At 35.9% G+C, this 19633-nt stretch overlaps 1 protein-coding gene across 1 annotated transcript; it reads right to left on the minus strand.

The window, feature by feature from the left end:
• Positions 1 to 109: 109 nt before the first annotated feature.
• Positions 110 to 16200, minus strand: LOC135834143 (retinal-specific phospholipid-transporting ATPase ABCA4-like). The gene is made up of 26 exons (XM_065347983.1): positions 15912 to 16200; positions 14167 to 14385; positions 13993 to 14087; positions 13690 to 13885; positions 13150 to 13314; positions 9811 to 9992; positions 9308 to 9557; positions 9070 to 9224; positions 8841 to 8996; positions 8679 to 8750; positions 8230 to 8368; positions 7902 to 8148; positions 7705 to 7778; positions 7512 to 7621; positions 4960 to 5194; positions 4635 to 4870; positions 4267 to 4555; positions 4051 to 4173; positions 3728 to 3958; positions 3363 to 3629; positions 3158 to 3244; positions 2650 to 2888; positions 1257 to 1404; positions 968 to 1178; positions 661 to 886; positions 110 to 571 (listed from the first exon to the last, which is right to left on the minus strand). The coding sequence occupies exons 1-26, from the start codon at positions 16198 to 16200 to the stop codon at positions 389 to 391; spliced, it is 4824 nt and encodes a 1607-aa protein (XP_065204055.1). The 3' UTR covers positions 110 to 388.
• Positions 16201 to 19633: the final 3433 nt, after the last annotated feature.

A 19633-nucleotide genomic window follows, 5' to 3' on the forward strand; every position in this document is an offset into this window, starting at 1 on the left:
CAAATTAAAAAAAATAAAATCGTTTTCAAATGTTGATAATTTTATATGTAAGTAAATAAGTAAACACAAAAACAAATTCGAGTAAAAAATAAATTGATAGGTACCTAACTTAAATGCAACGAAAATACATATATGCATCATCTTCCAGAAGTTGAAACCTTAATTTAGAGTAAGTATAACTGGTAAACTTAATGAGAAGACTGAAGTGAAAAATATTTTATGAAAATAAACTACAAGCATTCTATGAGTAGAAATCACACTGACATAGATTAAGTCAGACTTTGCACTGATGACTTGAAAAAAAAAGGAAGCTCGATACAATTAAATGTTAAGCTCAATTTGGACGAATCATAATGATTTCCACAAAGAAAAAATCACAGCTGAAAACCTATTTATTTAAATTCAGATCTGCGCTCTCCTTAGCGAATGAAATGAAAACTTCCTCCAAAGTGGTATCTGTAATTACGTAATCTTCAACTAAGTCACGATAGCGTTGCTTTAGAGCTTCCATTTTTTCAAACAAAGCCCACCACGGTATAGATGTATCTTTTATTTGATAATAAAGCAACCCCTGCAACAGATGAAAATGAAAAATTAGCAAAGCATAGGTAAGTTGAATCAGACTTGATGATCAAAAATTTGAATAAACTTGTCTCTCACCCTATGCTCGTCTTTGAGAATACAGTATTTCTCTGTGAATAACTCCATCATGGTGTTTTTTAATGCAGCTTTTTCTCCGTCAAATTCGGGAATATCGTTGATTTTTATCATAATCGAGAATCCTTGGGCGTATTTTTTCTTCAAATGTTGAGTAGTTCCGATACATTTCATAACACCAGAGACCATTATGGTTAAACGATCACACAGAGTTTCGTATTCCTCCATACTGAAAATAAAATAAGCCAATATAATTATGAGAAAATAATCAAAATAATTGTCTTTAAGTTCGTAGTAAATTAAACAATACCTGTGAGAAGTTAAAATAACAGCTTGTCCGGCTTCTTTACTTTGTGCCATTACGTCGTACAAATTACGTCTAGAAACTGGGTCTAGTCCGCTGGTAGGTTCGTCCAAGAATATTACTTTGGGATCTCCAATTAATGACATCGCTGTACATAATTTTCGTTTATTGCCTCCACTGTAAGTGCCACATCTTCGGTTCTGGAATTCTTCTAACCCTGAAACGAAAATTAATACCGAAATGAATGATCTGCTTTTGACAAAAAATTGAGAAGTTTTCCAGTGTAAGTAGGTACCTATAATTTTGATCCATTTATCAACTAGAAGTTCAATCTCATTTTGGAAAACACCTCTCATGCTGGCAATCATGGACAGCATTTCTCTTCCGGTCAATTCTTCGATGAAGCAGTTGGTTTGAGGGCAATATCCGGCCATTGATAAATACTTTGGAAAATGAAATAATTTATCAAGTAGCCTTTGATTTGGAAGGTCGAATAGCTAAACGTTCTCAAAAGGGATATATCCCACTGGCAGAAAGTTTTTCGAAATGGACAACGCTGATTCGAAAAAGAATGCAAAAGTACCTACCTCACCACTAAAATTTCAGGTGCTGAAGCATTTTTTAATTTTCGGAAATCAAATGCCCTAAATAATGAAAAAATCATAATTTCACCAAATTTACCTCGAAAGCTAAAATTTGCCACGTACCTCCTTCAACTGCAACTTCGAATTGAGTTTATTTTTATTAGGTACTTTCAAAAGGTAAATTTTCAAACGAGTTGGAGTTTTTTTTTTTTGAAAACTTCAACAGCTCACATAAGGATAAATTATTACATCACAATGAAAACAATATTGGATGTGGTCAGATATTCTATGGTTTTGTTTTTTACTTCGAAAAATTTGATTTTAGAATTCAAAATCCAGAAAAAATTTGGTCAAAAACTGAAATTTCTAGAAATTTTTGACAAAAAGTATAGGTATACCTACCTAATCTGCAGTTTTCTAAATCAGGAAAAATTTCATTTTTCATAAAATAAAAATTTTTTTGGAAGGCAAAAGCACAAAAATTTTTAAAATTTGCTGAAATTCCGTTCTGAAGACAGAATTAAGATGAAAGCATCTCACTTCAATGTAAAAATTTTGAAATTGCCAAATTTTTACAATCAAATTCCAAAATTTGGACGGTTTCTAGTAATGACTTTTTTGAAATTCTGGAATATTCAAACACAACTGGAAGCTTCAGAAACGCTTGAAATATGTACCTCCAATCGTCTTAACATCGCGAAATTGTGACGTGAAGCAAAACTTTAAATTTTCAATTTCATCGAGTATAATTTTATAAAAATTTCAACTTTGAAAATTTTTTTGGTGGCTCTAAAACTGCTTGAAACGGTTCGAAACCACTTCCGATTGATTCGAGGAGTCAAAAAAAGGTTCAGCGCCAAATTTCAGTTTTGTGGGTCCATTTTATAAAATTCATCAAAAATTGAAAAATTAACTTTAGCATCAAGAATTTTGGCTCGTAATGTATTTTTGCATGTATGTACCTAGGTATACTTTCGATTCAGCTTATATGTTCAGTTGAAAAATTTTTCTACTTCTAGGAATATTTTCTTCGCCAATATTGAAGAAGGGGGGCGCTGAATCTACCACCATTACTTTCTACAGAAATATAGGTACCTAACCTACCCGCATCTTGTTAGTCCTCAATTTAATTGTTTCGATGGACGCATCACCCAAGGTAGGAACAATTTCAGCTGTCAGCATTTTAAACGTAGTAGTTTTACCAGCCCCGTTAACTCCTAAAAGACCAAAACATTCTCCAGGTTTGATGATAAAATTCACATCGGAAACAGCAGTGAAGGGTTTGAGCCAGTTGATGTAATTATTTCGCAATCCATCCACCAGCAAAGAAGTCGTGTTTCTTTCTGTAAAACAGTTAGTTACATTTTCTCAGTAGGATTCTATACCTATTCTAAAAAGAAAACAACGTCAATACGAAGTATTTTCAACTACATTTGGTACTGGTACTTACTTACATTATTACCTCACACAAAGCTGTTAGTTGCATTAATATGTAGGTAGAGGTACCTATACTACCTATTTTGAAAGATTTACACAAAAAATACCCCAAGCAATAACTGCGACCACAGCCAAGCTTTTTAAAAATTAGGTAGGTACTTAACATTTTATATACCTCGTAATGGAACATTTTCACCAATTTCAACATCGGATAATTTGCCATTAATCACGTTCTGTTCGCGGTTACACAATGAAACATGATCTGCAAGGTAGTAATTTTCACAGTAGTTAGAGTGGAATGTACATGCCAACTTTCAGCTTCCTATGTCAATATGGCGAGACACACACAACAAAATCATCGTGGTTTTTTTTGTACTTACCCGATTCATCTTTCTTATACTTTTGCACTTTATCATATTCCTGTTTCACGTCGTCATCGCCTTCATCCGGATTAGTGGACAAGGTACCAAACATTCTATTCTTCAACGAGTTAAACCCATTACGAACAAATCCAGTATTGATGAAGGAAAGTATGATGGCATATAAAATGATATCGAATATCAAAAATAACGTCTCCAAAAGTATACCGTCCTTATTCTCATCCGATTCAAATACAAAGTACGGTTTCCTTACTATCGGATTCCGTTCTGGTACAAATGGAAAGGAAATCAGCGTAGGTAAAATTTAAAACTAGGTAGGTACCTACTTAATACACTTTGATGCATTTCAACACAACTCAACCTACCTTCACAGTTTTCTCTCGAGGCTTCGGAATAACAGTTAGAACACCCTGCTTTGGCTTGGAAAGTTGCTATAAACTTGAAGAACAATAGCGAGAAATTAAACGAAGGAACGAGTAAAATTACACCTTTGACAATGAACCGAAACACCAATTTATGAACGTGTTCTACTCCTAATTGGTTGTGCAGGCTCACTTTGCCCAGCAGTCCGTAAAATACCAATATTATTATGCAACCTGTAAATCAATAACGACTCTGCAAATGAGAACGAACTTATGGACACAATGACACAAAAATAATCAGCAATATTGTAACTCGATATACGCACATATCACGTTGAAAATTAAATGTAAGGAATACGATCCTTCTTTGGAACTGGAAAAATAACTGATTACGTAGATGAAAAGCAACCCGGATATCCCGTATAGAATTATTATCAATGCAAAAATACCTGTAAAATGTTACATTCTCCATGTACATATACCTACCTATTTTATTCTATACGATCACATCTCTCAAATTAGATAATAGGTACTTCACTAACCAATCGATGTATTAAGGCCAAGGAAAGTTGATTTATCCACGAGTTTGAAAACTCCAACACGAATGAAAATTACAAGCAAAAAGAACGCCAGATCGAATGATAGAGTAGCGATCCAATACACCAATGGAGAAACATTCGACATGGTTTGAATATGTTGAAATCCATCAATTCGCTCCGTGTTCACAAATACGGCAAAGTAAGCCGTTAAATCAACCGTGTAAAATGCCATCGCGATAAACCACAGGATATAAAATGAAAAATCGAGTACTTGACTTTTGAAGCAACCATTCTGTAAAATAATAGGTAGGTACTAGGTACGGTAATTTCCACTTCAAAACATACTCGAAAAATTAATTGTTGTGTCTTACTTCTGAGTCTTCTAATGATTTCCGACTTGGTATAGGATGATTGATCGTATTGATTTGATAGCGATTGTCTTTCATGATACTGCGAAGCAATACGTTCGTATACGTTGTGATGGTAATTGGAAACGAATGTATTAAAGAAGGATTATTCAGTACTTTTACAGTCGTTGAATTCAATTCGAAAGCAGATATATAATCTCTTTCATATTTCAAAATATCGTTTCCATATTGCAGTAAATCTACAGAACACGAACATTGATACATATAATTAAGTCAGCATTAATATATGTACATTAATTGACAATTATAGGCATTGAATTCCATAAACCTTCTTCAATCGGAGAAATATTGGCGTTCACCAATAAACCTCCTTCTTCAGAAACGTATTCTGAAAGATGTTCGGCGAAACTGGAGTCAATGACATTATTCTTCAGCACAACTGTTGGACCCGGATAGGTACTCATTGATAAATCCAACGGTGGTTCCGGCGAATGGTCTACTTCTACTTGGTTCAGTAGTGGTACATACGCCATGAATAGTCCCATTAACGATGTTAGAATAATCTGCAACGAACCGTAAGATATGTAGGTATGGAGGTAAGGTAAAGTGGGGTAATTCCGATAGCAAGTCCTAGCTTTGTTGCAAAACACATTTTGGCACAAATGATGAAGAAAGTAGGTAGTTTTAGTGCTAACCTACACCCATTAATGATCAGATGGTCCATCTGCTCCGATTTGTCAAGTCTGTGCAGTGTTCAAAATCTGAATGCCCAAAACCTTTGCCGCAAAAAACAGTGCATTTTTGAAACTCATTTTTATGGTTCAAAACTTGTTGAAAAATTCTGTTTAGAAGTTGAAATTTGATGGATATGTGTTGAAGTGTCAGTACCTCTTTTGATTTTGCTTTTATAAGTAATTATTTGTTTGGTGGTATTACGTCAGACGAAAATCAACCTTACTCAAAATACACAAACAACAGGAAACGGATGGAACTATGGGATCCCAGGCAGAGGTGAACTCCTGGTTAAAATAAAAATGCACCCAAACGAAAGAAAATACAAATTCGGAAACTGGAATGTAAGAGGATATGCAGCCAAGGAAGCAGACTCTCAGAGACAGAGTCCTATCTGAGAAAATAACAGCAGATCTCGGAGTGAAGCCAGTCATGAAGAGGATAAAGCAGTATAGGAAAGATTGGAGAAATCATGTCAAGAGGATGGAGGAAACAAGATCACCAAAACAGGTCCTTCAATATACACCAACGGGGAAGAGAAGCAGAGGGAGACCAAAGAGGAAACTCACTGATACCTCAGGCTCATCCTCAACAGGTTCCACACCGTAGCAGACAGGCCAACAGGCCTACCGCTTACAGGGAAACGACGATGATGACGACGTTGATCATTTTTCATGCCATGGGGTAATTCCGATAGCCCTAGCGATTAGCGAAATTGCCCTGTAATGTTTTTTTCTCTGTTTTGATGTAGTATTTGGGGGGGGGGGTCGAAATTTGGACGTAGCCCGCGGAGTGGCTGAACTCTGGTGACAAAATTGAAAAGGTGCGAAAAGGTGAACAACAAACCCTCCGCCATCCTCTCTGCCCTTCTCAAGAGCAAACGGAACTACTCATATCTGAACGAAACAATGTTGTGATTGGTTGCAACGTTTGTTGTTCACCTTTTCGTTACCTACTCAACAATATATAGGGTGGCCAGAAATATCGGGTACCCCTAAGAAAGTTTTTCATTAAAAATATAGGTTGGCAACATGAAATAGATGCATATGATTGGTGGAATATTATCTCTCCAGTCCAACAACCAATCATGTGTTATCATTATTATCATTCACTGTGACCAACCGAAGTATTTAGTTGGAAAACTTTTTTAGGGGTGCCCGATATTTCTGGCCACCCTGTACACACTAGCGCTCCATACCTACTCTACGTCCCATCAAAAGGGGGCTTTTTTCTCTAGTTCGTCTAGTTTTCAAAAATTATGCTTCAAAAATGCATATTTGTAAAAAATTTTAAATTTTTGTTCTAGTGATTCAATTTACATGAAATAAAAACCTAAGTATGCAATAAATGGTATAGGTATTTCAAAATTACTGGCTTGGAATTACCCTAGGAGAATTACTTTCCTTATAAAATTACCCCAAAAATGGGGTAAATAACTCGAACTTACAAAATGTTTTTTCAATTATATGTATGAAGCCTCCGCCCAAATCACTCTTCAATATAGTCAATGTGTAGCTGAAGGACGTAGAAATAAAATTTTAATACAGAAAAAAAATCACAAAAACCCAGAATATTCGGTATGAATTGAAATGTACTTATTTCATTTGAAAAGTTGAATTATTTGGAAACTTTAATTTGATAATAAATCGAGACTTTTTGACAACTTTTTTGACAGTAAAGTAAGGATTTTGGCATCGAAAAATTCCGAAAATCATGAATTACTCTTGGGCTTAAAATTCTTCAAAATTGTCAAAAGAGCTTTTGTAAAAATATTTGAATTTCTCGCAAAATTTTAACCCATTTTTATAAGCAGGTGCATAATACGAGAGTGGGTACTTTTTCAAAAATCGCAAGAATCATGGACCCATTTTGGGCACAAAAATTTTCAAAAAACGTTTTTGTCGAATATTCAAATTTTTTGCGAAATTGTGACCCATTTTGATAAATAACAACTTGCAAGATCACTTTTCAAAAATCTCGAAAATCATGGGTTCATTTTGAAAACAGTACATGGAAAAAATTTAAACGAAATCGAATGAATGATTTCACAATCCTAGTCGAATTGGCAATGAGGAATCACCCCATAAGTATTATCATAATAATTAGCAATTTTGAAAAATATAAGGATTATAATATGCATGTACTTACTCGAGTGAATATGCTGAATAGATTCCGCGACGTATACAGACACTTTTTCTTGAATATGGCTTTGAATTGTTGAACGTATAAAAACGCTCCAACATAATAATGCAGATGATCTAAAGACCAATAAAAAATAAATCGTCACTGCTGAAAAATTTTCAAACCATGGCACTTCATAATTCTATGATTTCTTTCTTACTCGTTCCAGAATTGGAGTCAGTAACCGTCTTATATTTCGTTGAATCTGCATCATAAGTAGAAACACCCCCAACTCTGTAATATGAAAATATACAATCGAATCGATACCTCAAATTTTCATTCACAAATTCATATACTATACATACCTACGTAAGTAAGTATGAACGTAGGTGTAGGTAGCTAGGCACTTTTACTTACTTTAAAAATACATTTTCCATTGTGGTAGCGGCAACACCCAAATTTCGAATACCCAATTGCAGTTTTTCAGCTTCTAAATTTTTAAACAGAGTTGGAAATTTACTGGTTTCAGTTAACGGTAATTTATAGATGGTTTCTGTGGACGTTTCACGTTCTCGACTGGCGTCTGGTAATGCAGCTTTGATCACATTATCGATAGCAGCCGAATCCCCACCGTCTTTGGTGATCGTTAATTCATACCCGATACCTGATAAACGCACGTACCTAATTAAATCGTTAAAAATACCACTAAATTTCTTTACAAAAAGAAAATGAGAACAAACATTACCGTATGCTTTCTTCAAAAATAGAGGGGTTCCGTGACAAACGATAACACCATGGTCCATAATCGCAATACGATCTCCTAAAGCGTCTGCTTCTTCCATATGATGCGTTGTGAATATAACAGTACGTTGGCCTCGCAAACCCTATGATTTATAACAAGACAAAAATAGGTACCATCATTTTACATAAATGAAAGTGAAAATTCGAATACGATTCGTGACTTTGTGAGAGATTAGAATTATTTATGCCCCTCTGTGCCCCAAAAAGGGGTCAAAATTTTGAAAAATCGTGAAAAGTTGAGTGATATATCGAATGGTATGTTTTCAAGGAAACTGAACTCGAATATGAACATTTTTTTAAAGGATTTCAATCCGGATGAATAAAAATACTGATATAGGTACCTACCTAGGTTCTAAATTACTATTTTAAAAAAATTATAAAATAAATACTAACCAACAACAAATCCCATAATTTTCTCCTCGATTGCGCATCCATTCCAGACGTCGGCTCATCCAATATCAGAACCTGCAATATTAATAAAATTACGAAATGAAAATAGTAAATAGGTACGAGGATTGAAGATTGGAGGATTGCTTAAATTCCAACGGAACATACTTCAGCTTTTCCCATCAACGCGATTGCTAGGCACAGTTTTCTTTTCATTCCACCCGATAATGCTCCAATTAACGAATTTTTCTTCGACTGCATTTCCATAATTGCCAGGTATTCATTTGCTTCAGCTAGTGCTGCTGCTCGTGAAATACCTTTCAACTTCACCCAACGAGCATTAGTTATTATTAAGAAAGAGAACGTGGTCAAAATATTGAGCGAGTTTTAAACATACTTGTCCAAAAAACAACAAATGCTCCAGAACTGTTAAATAAGGCATCGTTCGATTCTCTTGAGGGCACATTCCTAAATTTCTTCTAAATTTATCCATATTTTTGAATATATCCATGCCTTTAAAATGTATAGATCCAGCACTGGGAGAAATCAATCCTACGAACAAATGATTAGTGAAAAATTCCACGCAATTACCACCTAAGATACCTACTTAGTTCACACCAATGATAAAATCTTACCAGTCATTATAGACATAGTGGTTGTTTTTCCTGCGCCATTACATCCCAACAGAACTGTCATCTCACTTTTATAAATATTCATATCAACTCCTCTAACCGCGTACACATTTCCGAAATATTTATGCAGATTTTTGATTTGTATCGTAGATTCTACGTTCTGAGGAGGTGGTTCGAAGAAGTTGCTTTTAGCTGTTTCATTTAAATTCTGCAACGGTTCGGTGTCATTTGTGAAGAAACACGAAAACAAACTCTGCAAATGATCGATAGGTAATTTCATTTTATTTCTAGTTGTTCACTAGTAAAATAAGGGGAAAAAACGATTTAAAAAAAGATGCTGGTTTAAATAACAATAGATAACGTACAAAAGCTGAAATGAAATCAATAAGTTTATGAAAGGAGAATACGTTGGGAATATATCTATATGTATTTAAATAGGTACATTATTTGAGATTAAATTAAGCTGTATAATTCGAACTGGCGTAGAATCTCAATCAAGTAGGTACCTCGAAAATGAATAAAGGTGATTTGCGAGCTCCAAATTTGCCAGGATTAATGGCGGTAATATAATACGCCAAAAAGAAATACAGACAGGTATCAACCACCAACATGAACAAACAAAACATCAACGAAACAGAATTCCGGTCATTTACAGATGCAGCGACAGATGACCACGTGGTATCAATTCCTAAGAAATAGACAACAAACGTGAGTTTTTATGGTTAACATACATTTATAAAACAGAATCATTTGATAGCAATTTGATCGAGGTTTCACAGTCAGGTCTTCATAACATTTTAGAAAACTAGATACCTTACTAGTAGGTACATCTGCAGTTTCTTTGAAGGGGGGAAGCATACGATATTTTAGATTGAAATTTGGGGAGAAATGGTTTCTCAAAAATTCCAACTTCCAGAAAGAAAATTCCTCCGCAGAATTTCTAGATGAAAATAATAGTGCGACACTGCTTTCAAACCAGTGCTTGAAACAGACACTGTTTTCAGTCAGTCGGTGTGTTCAAACCCAAGTTCGGACCAGTGCGTGTATGAAACAGTGTCTGTTTCAAACACTGGTTTGAAATCAGTGTCTGTTTCAAGCATTGATTTGAAAACAGTGTCTGTTACAAACACTGGCTTGACAATAGTGTCTGTTTCAAACACTGGTTTGAAAACAGTGTCCGTCTCAAACACTGGTGCTAACCTGAGTTTTAACACACACACTGGTTTGACAACAGTGTCTGTTTCAAACACTGGTTTTGAAAGAGTGTATCTGTTTTACACACTGGTTTGAAAACAGAGTCTGTTTCAAACACTGGTTTGAAAACAGAGTCTGTTTCAAACACTGGTTTGAAAACAGTGTCTGTTTCAAACACTGGTTTGAAAACAGTGCCTGTTTCAAACACTGGTTTGACAACAAAGTCTGTTTCAAACACTGATTTGAAAACTGCGTCTGTTTCAAACACTGATTTAAAAACTGCGTCTGTTTCAAACACTGATTTGAAAACTGCGTCTGTTTCAAACACTAGTTTTGAAAGAGTGTGTCTGTTTCACACACTGGTTTGAAAACAGTGTCTGCCTTAAACACTGGTGCCAACCTGGGTTTGAACACACCCACTGGTTTGACAACAGTGTCTGTTTCAAGCATTGATTTGAAAACAGTGTCTGTTACAAACACTGGTTTGAAGAAAGCGCTTCTAACACTGGTTTGACAACAGTGTCTCTGTTTCAAACACTGGTTTGACAACAGTGTCTCTGTTTCAAACACTGGTTTGAAAACAGTGTCTGTCTCAAACACTGGTGCTAACCTGGGTTTTAACACACCCATTGGTTTGACAACAGTGTCTGTTTCGAACGCTGGTTTGAAAGCAGTGTCTGTCTCAAACACTGATGCTATCCTGGGTTTGAACACACCCACTGGTTTGAAAACAGTGTCTGTTTCAAACACTGGTTTTGAAAGAGTGTATCTGTTTTACACACTGGTTTGAAAACAGAGTCTGTTTCAAACACTGGTTTTGAAAGAGTGTGTCTGTTTCACTCACTGGTTTGAAAACAGTGTCTGTTTCGAACACTGGTTTGACAGCAGTGCCTGTTTCAAACACTGATTTGAAAACTGTGTCTGTTTCAAACACTGGTTTTGAAAGAGTGTATCTGTTTTACCCACTGGTTTGAAAACAGAGTCTGTTTCAAACACTGGTTTGAAAACAGTGTCTGTTTCAAAGGTTCAAACACTGGTTCGAAAACAGTGTCTGTTTCAAATACTGGTTTTGAAAGAGTGTGTCTGTTTCACTCACTGGTTTGAAAACAGTGTCTGTTTCAAAGGTTCAAACACTGGTTCGAAAACAGTGTCTGTTTCAAACACTGGTTTGAAAACAGTGTATATTTAAAACATTGGTTTGAAAACAGTAAGATCAGTGTCTGTTTCAAACACTGGTTTAAAAACAGTGCCTGTTTCATACACTGGTTTGAAAACAGTGTCTGTTTCAAACACTGGTTTGACTACAGTGTCCGTTTCAAACACTGGTTTAAAAACAGTGTCTGTTTCAAACACTGGTTTGAAAACAGTGTCTGTTTCAAACACTGGTTTTGAAAGAGTGTGTCTGTTTCACACACTGGTTTGAAAACAGTGTCTGTTTCAAACCCTGGTTTGACAACAGTGTCTGTTTCAAACACTGACTTGAAAACTGCGTCTGTTTCAAACACTGGTTTTGAAAGAGTGTGTCTGTTTCACTCAGTGGTTTGAAAACCGTGTCTGTTTCAAACACTGGTTTGACTACAGTGTCCGTTTCAAACACTGGTTTAAAAGCAGTGCCTGTTTCATACACTGGTTTGAAAACAGTGTCTGTTTCAAACACTGGTTTGACTACAGTGTCTGTTTCAAACACTGGTTTGACTACAGTGTCTGTTTCAAACACTGGTTTGACTACAGTGTCCGTTTCAAACACTGGTTTGAAAACAGTGTCTGTTTCAAACACTGGTTTGACTACAGTGTCTGTTTCAAACACGTGTTTGACTACAGTTAGAAAACAGTGTCTGTCTCAAACACTGGTGCTAACCTGGGTTTGAACACACCCACTGGTTTGAAAACAGTAAGATCAGTGTCTGTTTCAAACACTGGTTTAAAAACAGTGCATGTTTCATACACTGGTTTGACTACAGTGTCTGTTTCAAACACTGGTTTGAAAACAGTGTCTGTTTCAAACACTGATTTGAAAACTGCGTCTGTTTCAAACACTGGTTTTGAAAGAGTGTGTCTGTTTCACACCCTAGTTTGAAAACACTGTTTTCAAACCAGTGTTTCAAATATACATTGTTTTCAAACCAGTGGGTGTGTTCAAACCCAGGTTAGCACCAGACCAGTGTTTGAAACGGACACTGTTTTCAAACCGGTGTTTGAAACAGACACTGTTGTCAAACCAGTGTTTGAAATGAACACCGTTTTCAAACCAGTGGGAGTGGGTGTGTTCAATCACAGCTTAGCATCAAATCAAATTTGGCCAAAAATGTGAGAAAAAAATCAAAATTTAACCGACTTTACCTAGGAAGCTGAAATTTGGGAATTCATTGAAACTCAAAATTCCCAAAAAGTTTTATCAAATGGAGATGGAAAGCCGAAATTTACGCCGCACCTCAATTATAACACCCTCAGACGACGACTTCAGGTGGGTTCGAGCCATATTATTTATTCGGGGTCCTGAACATTTCCCGAGGTTGTGGACATTTCACCTACCTATCTTAAGGGGGGGGGGGTTCTCTTTGGACAAAATCGAAAGACCTGACGAGGAAAATATCGAATTTTTTGACCGAATTGATAAATACTGAGCTATTAATATCTTAAACAACACAAACCGTGCTCCTCGTGATAACGTATCCGATTAAATATCAAAATAAACGCGCCCGCAGGAGTCAATGTCGCCAATCTCAACGCTAAATTATCGACAGCGTTGTCCAAAAACATGATTCCAACAAGCAGAAATAAAAAACAAAGTAAGAATATCGACGTAGCGACGGTGGCTGCAAAAAAAGGTCATCATTTTATGAAACGGCGTTTTGGTTTTCTATGAAATTCACCAATGTGCGAATTGGTATATTTTATACAAACTTTTGTGAAAAATCGCAGAAAACACGAAGCAGAATGAAATATTGGCCACGCAGTAAAGTATCAAAAACGACCATAATACGGAAAATTGTACGAAACATATGGCTGCTGATCCGGGTCCACCGAATGGATAAGTCGAAATTACGGTCACGATGGTCAAGGAAACCAAACTGACAATAAACCCGTGAAAAAACCAGCTGAGCCACATCAGCCATTCGTCAAGTCCGGATATTTTCATTAATTCCTGAATAAAAATTCAACTAACCTAAGTAAAATGTGTAAGTACGTACCTATACAAGATGTATTTGAAGTCACCTTAACACCGCTGTCTTTTTCTTGGACAATATCATTGATTAAATGGACCGATGCAATCAAAATGACTATAACTATAACAGCACCAACTACCAAAAATAGAGAAGCCCTTTTTGTATGTGTAAATATATCCAAGAACCTGAATGAAGGGTACGGAAACCGTTCGAATTCTACCTGTAAAAATAAGAGATGAAAATCATTAGTTAAATAGGTATAATCATACGTCTCGCATGGAATAATCTATATACACTCGTATTTTAATTCAGTAGGTAGGTACCTACCTCAAACGAAGCATTTAGGGCCGTTTTATTTCTAACGAAATGATTATTTATCAACAACTGAACAGCAACAAAGCGGCTTTCATCAATATAAGGATCTAAAACAAAAATTATTCAAGTAGGTATTTTACTAAATCACAATGATTTGGTTGTAAAGGTAAATAGTGATATACTCACTTCGCACATCAAGGTCAAAAGTGTCTTTTGGAGAATACAATTTTCGGGTATTCCAAGTACGATCATATCTGCTTCTTATCACATAGGTTAATTTGTCTGGTAGTGATTCGTTGTAGATGATGTTTTGGAAAAAAATTCCAAAACTCATGGTAAGGATAGTACGATGTTCACCTAAAGTACTTTCCAACTCAGTTTCGTTCGCTAATCCTTCCATCGATTCTTTAGGTAAACAAAACAAACAATACGAATGAATAAGATTAAAAATAAGTATTTTACATTACCCGTGTGCAATTTTACACAACCACCTTGTCAGAAAAGAAGAACTTACAAAAGGGTGAAAAGTCAAAAAATGAAGTAAAATGGAGTCAATCAGAAATAGATTTTATTTATTTTCATCAAGATTATGAACAATTCTCCAATGATGTGCTCTGCTCGAGTGAGAATGTTTGCAAGTTTTTAAAGAGTACGTCCCAGAAATTTGAGTCCTGCTTGTGCCAGGCATATCGAAAAATTATTTTCAGTAAATAAAAAATATGTTGAAAAATACATAGAACCCTCTTAGGGTCGATGGGGCGAGTTTTTTTTAAAAATCGGCAATTCAGATAATGACTAACTCTTTAGAGTAGGGGGTCTTGAAGGAGAGCCGAACCAAAAACAATCAGCTGATATTTTAATTCGGAGCTACCAAAACCTAAAATGAGCCATAGGTATGTAAAAATGAAAGTAAAAACAAGCACAGAAAATGAAAAATAAGTATGTAAAAAGACAAGGCGGTTTCTGCGCCAGGAGGAGCTTGCTACCGCTATCGAGGTACCTTAATAAATCAAACTGCGAGCAACATGTTACGTAATCTCAACCAGGAAAGTTTTTTTCAGCTTCGGTAGCTGCAAATTTGGTTCTGTGGTGTGAGTGATGTGCTTTTTCAAAGAGCCAAATTTCAGCTCGATCGGAGACTCGGAGTTGGCGAATTGTAAAGGTTCGGTGGGAAGATATTGCGAAAAAAATTTACTGTTTTTCGATCCAGTTGATATTATGGAATGTCACGAGAAAGAAAAAATTTCCATCAAGGCTGAAATTGTTCGGAGCAGTGTAAAAGTAAAATGAAAACGAACTATAAAACCTCTTCCAACATAAACAGCCAACGCGACGTTTTTTCAATTTTTCATTTTTTTTTTACAATGTACACAGCAAGTAGGTACTTTATGGTTAAAAATTATTCCATTTCTAGGTTGAGTATTGTCAGGTCGAGCGTCGAGCAAATTAATATGTAGGTACATACTTAATTGTAGTAGGTATCAATGAGTCATGATTTGATAACGATGTCCGGCAGAAAAATGGTAAGCATGACCACCTTTGCCAGGATGTAACGGTACGTTAAGTAATTAGTCATCTTATTTATCTACGAACCTTGATGGCAAATGAAATCACGATAAACCACCGGACACCTAATTTTATACTTCGTGCCTAGATTTTTACCTATAGCTTTTCAAACATACTCGTAAAACTTTTCAGCTAAATGGATGATTTTAATTACGCAAACTCAGATCAAAATCACGCAGCCAGCTTATCGAAAGAAAGTCTACGAATAAATCAAGCTTTACACTATTCGTGTTGTTTTTTCTTTCAATACTTTCCGTATTTCGACTGCTCGATGTGTCCAAACTCCAAATATCGCATCAGATCATGAAAAAATACAATAATCCCTAAAGAGAATTCATATTAATGAACTAAACGAGCACACTTACCGAAATTATATTCCAACGGTTCCATAAACTGATTAATGGCAGGAACATTGGGAGCATAATACACAACAACAGAGCTGTTGACTTCGGCATCATCAACGAATTTTTTTTCCGAAGTAGATGAATAGATTTTTTTCTCGGTGATGGTACTTTTTGGTAACGATGAAACTATCCGTGCCACAATACAAACGACTAAGATCGGTATAATGAATTCGATCAAAGTTACAACCCAGTGGTACCGTCGCAAACGGTAATTTTTCCACATCAATAATTTGAACTTTTCGAAATTCATCTCGTCTGCGATCGAGTCTTTATAGGCCTACACAGGACGAAAATTAATACAAAACACAGTCAATAGGTACCTATTGAAATAGCATCGAACTGTTAACGAACCAAGCACTAAACACTCACTGAAACAATCGCACTTTGCTCTTTTATCGCTGATGTAATTCCCTTCTATGCACTTCAATATTTCAAATTGGATGACGCCAAAAAAAATCATACCGATATTTCCGATGAGTGAAGAATACCTAACGGCCGAGAATTGAGATAACAAATGATAACAAAGGGTACCCCCCGATAAGATATGCAAAATGCCCTTAACCTCAGATTTCGATGAAACTCACAGGGTATGTTTAGTACCCCCAAAAAATAATTTTGGGCCCATAGCCCGCTCCCCACCCCACCACCCTCAGCCAGGGGGGCCAAAAAACGCGTTTTTCAGGGGAAAAATTCTGTATCAGCGCGTATTTAAGATAAATTGATTCTGTAAACGAATATAGTTAGAGGATACATGGGCGTACCTCCCTGAATTTTTTCAGAATTTTTCATCACACGGGGAGAGAAGGGGGGACAAAAGAAAACTTTAAATCGACATTACTCCGGAACGAAAAAACATACCAAAACGATTTTTTTCGTCAAATATGTATCTTTAGGTCTACTTTCTATAGAAGTCATCACCCGGCCATTTGGAGTGGTGGGTCAAGCTCAAAAGCTCAAAAAACTCTCAAAAACCACGTTTTTTGCGTTTTTCTCCAAAAATATGGACAAATGGCGGAAATCTAAGAGAATCAAGTTGTTCAGCGTGAAATTTTACCTCAGAATTGTGTAATTGAAAATTCATTTACACAGCATGATCGTAAAACTACATGCGCAGAAGTATTTGTGCTTACATCAAGATAGCTGAAAGGGTATTCCTGGGTAAAATAGGTGAAATGTCCCTGTCCTCGGATTTCTGAAATTTTGATGAAACATAGTTGGGTACCATTAAAAAAAATGTCGGAGGCAAAAAATCCCCCCCCCCCCCCACCTCCCCTTGGTCATAATAGCGAAAAAAGGGCCTTTATCGGGGAGGAAAAATCCATGCTTCAACGAGTTTTGACAAAAAAATCTGTATTCACTCAAAATACTTGAAGGAGATATGATTCTAGCAACTTGAATTTTCTTCAAAAATTGTGGGCCCCCCAGGGGAGATATATTGACAAAAGAAAATTTGAAACCGCCGTATCTCCGAACCTAATTTAAGTACATGAAATTTTTTTTTCAAAAATGTATCTGCATGAGCACTATAATTGGTATTTTTTTTTCAAATTTTCCCTCCAGGTAGGCCATCTTCAAAAACTCAAAAAACACTCAAAATTGTGTTTTTTTGTCACAGCACCACCAAAAAAAGCGATCCATAATTTTGGATGCTGGCCTCCAAAAACAATAAGAAAACCAACTAACTTCTTTAAGGCTATTCTAATTTTTTGATGAAAAATGGTCAACTTTGGGCGGGGATTGTGCCAAAACTATAGAACGGATTTTTCTAGGGCTTGCTTTCAAAAGCGAGGGTATGTCGAGATATTTTTGATTCAGGACATTTGATGGCTATAATAGGGAATTGGATGGAGGTACTTTAGACGCTCACATCCCTGTTGTAAAAGCAAAATTAGAAAATATGGCTACATACCCTCGATTTCATAGATGAATCAGTATTGGTGAAAAAAAATTGGAAGAATTTTGAAAATTCACGGAGAAATCCCCGTCTGAAGTTTAGATGGGAGCGGGTCGCGGGACATAAGCACGACTAAATTCGTTCAATCGATTACATGCAGTCTTACGAACGAATGATGAAAATAACGAACAAATCGGTTTCATATTTCGACCGGTTGTCAAATTAGAATGCTCTCCGCAGAGTATACCCTTAAACTCCAATTTTTTGGCCATAGGCACCCCCTCTCCAAATTTTAGGGCGAAAGTAGACAGACAATATGGGTATCATTATCATATGAACCGAACTCGCTGAACATTGGGGAGAGGGGTTGCCCAAAAATTAGAGTTTTTGTGAAAAATGCTTCATTATAGCGCTATTTAAGCCATGCAACTTCTTAATCAAGATTTTCTTGAATTACAAGTAGCCTACTTTTCAAGTACATGGTATCTAACTCAAAACTATCAGAAAGGTTTCTTTTTGGTGTCGATGATTAAATTTTTATGTGAGTTACCAAGTACATAGAAAACATAGGTATTACCTACCTACGTACTATGTAGTAGATTGGGTAAATCACCAAAAAAAGAAAAAAAACTGGATTTTTACCAATTTTAGCAAAAACTGTCATTTTGAGTTGAAAGTTGTACAGAAAAATTCTGGCTCCAGAAGTGCCCCTAAAGGGAAAACATGTGCCCTTAAAGTGGGAGTATTTTCGAAAAAACACGGTTTTTTCACTGTAGCCCCTGTACCCAATTTGTTTTGAGAAAAATGACGATCGACCCAGTCCTAAATGAATATATCTTAGATTCTGCGTCCATTCTATGCTATTATTTTAAATTGTTTTTGTCAATTTTGAAAAATCAACAAAAATTTAGGAATTTTTGCCAATCTTTATCAATTTTTTGAAACCTAAAATATTGTCATCACTGCGTTCCAAAATATTTCCTCAGTTTCAGAAATATATTATCTTTCAATATTTTTTCGTCATTATAGCGAAACTTTTGCGAAGAAAATATTTTCAAAACACCAACTACTAATACCCCCTCTCCAAAAAAAAAAAGATTTACTTTTCAATTTTCTCAGTAGAACCCCAAAAGTGGCCTTGGATTTTGATGGCAATAGCATGGATTGGCGCAGAATCTCAAATACCTATGTAGGTACTTTTATTATACTGTCTCCTCCATATATTTTGAGTGAATACAGATTTTTTTGTCAAAACTCGTTGAAGCATGGATTTTTTCTCCCCGATAAAGGCCCTTTTTTCGCTATTATGACCAAGGGGAGGTGGGGGGGGGATTTTTTGCCTCCGACATTTTTTTTAATGGTACCCAACTATGTTTCATCAAAATTTCAGAAATCCGAGGACAGGGACATTTCACCTATTTTACCCAGGAATACCCTTTCAGCTATCTTGATGTAAGCACAAATACTTCTGCGCATGTAGTTTTACGATCATGCTGTGTAAATGAATTTTCAATTACACAATTCTGAGGTAAAATTTCACGCTGAACAACTTGATTCTCTTAGATTTCCGCCATTTGTCCATATTTTTGGAGAAAAACGCAAAAAACGTGGTTTTTTGAGAGTTTTTTGAGCTTTTGAGCTTGACCCACCACTCCAAATGGCCGGGTGATGACTTCTATAGAAAGTAGACCTAAAGATACATATTTGACGAAAAAATCGTTTTGGTATGTTTTTTCGTTCCGGAGTAATGTCGATTTAAAGTTTTCTTTTGTCGCCCCTTCTCTCCCCG

Source organism: Planococcus citri, chromosome 2 (assembly GCF_950023065.1).
Source record: "Planococcus citri chromosome 2, ihPlaCitr1.1, whole genome shotgun sequence".
Lineage (NCBI taxonomy): Eukaryota > Metazoa > Arthropoda > Insecta > Hemiptera > Pseudococcidae > Planococcus > Planococcus citri.

What these genes read in the sequence shown, in the direction of transcription:
- LOC135834143 (XM_065347983.1), bottom strand. Translation starts at nt 16,200, where the DNA reads ATGAATTTCGAAAAGTTCAAATTATTGATGTGGAAAAATTACCGTTTG. An exon ending in ATTTGTTGTTTTTTGGACAA is followed by an intron (nt 8,997 to 9,069) that starts GTATGTTTAAAA and finishes CGTTGGGTGAAG; the next exon opens with TTGAAAGGTATTTCACGAGC. An exon ending in ATGGAAAATGTATTTTTAAA is followed by an intron (nt 7,779 to 7,901) that starts GTAAGTAAAAGT and finishes TTCATATTACAG; the next exon opens with AGTTGGGGGTGTTTCTACTT.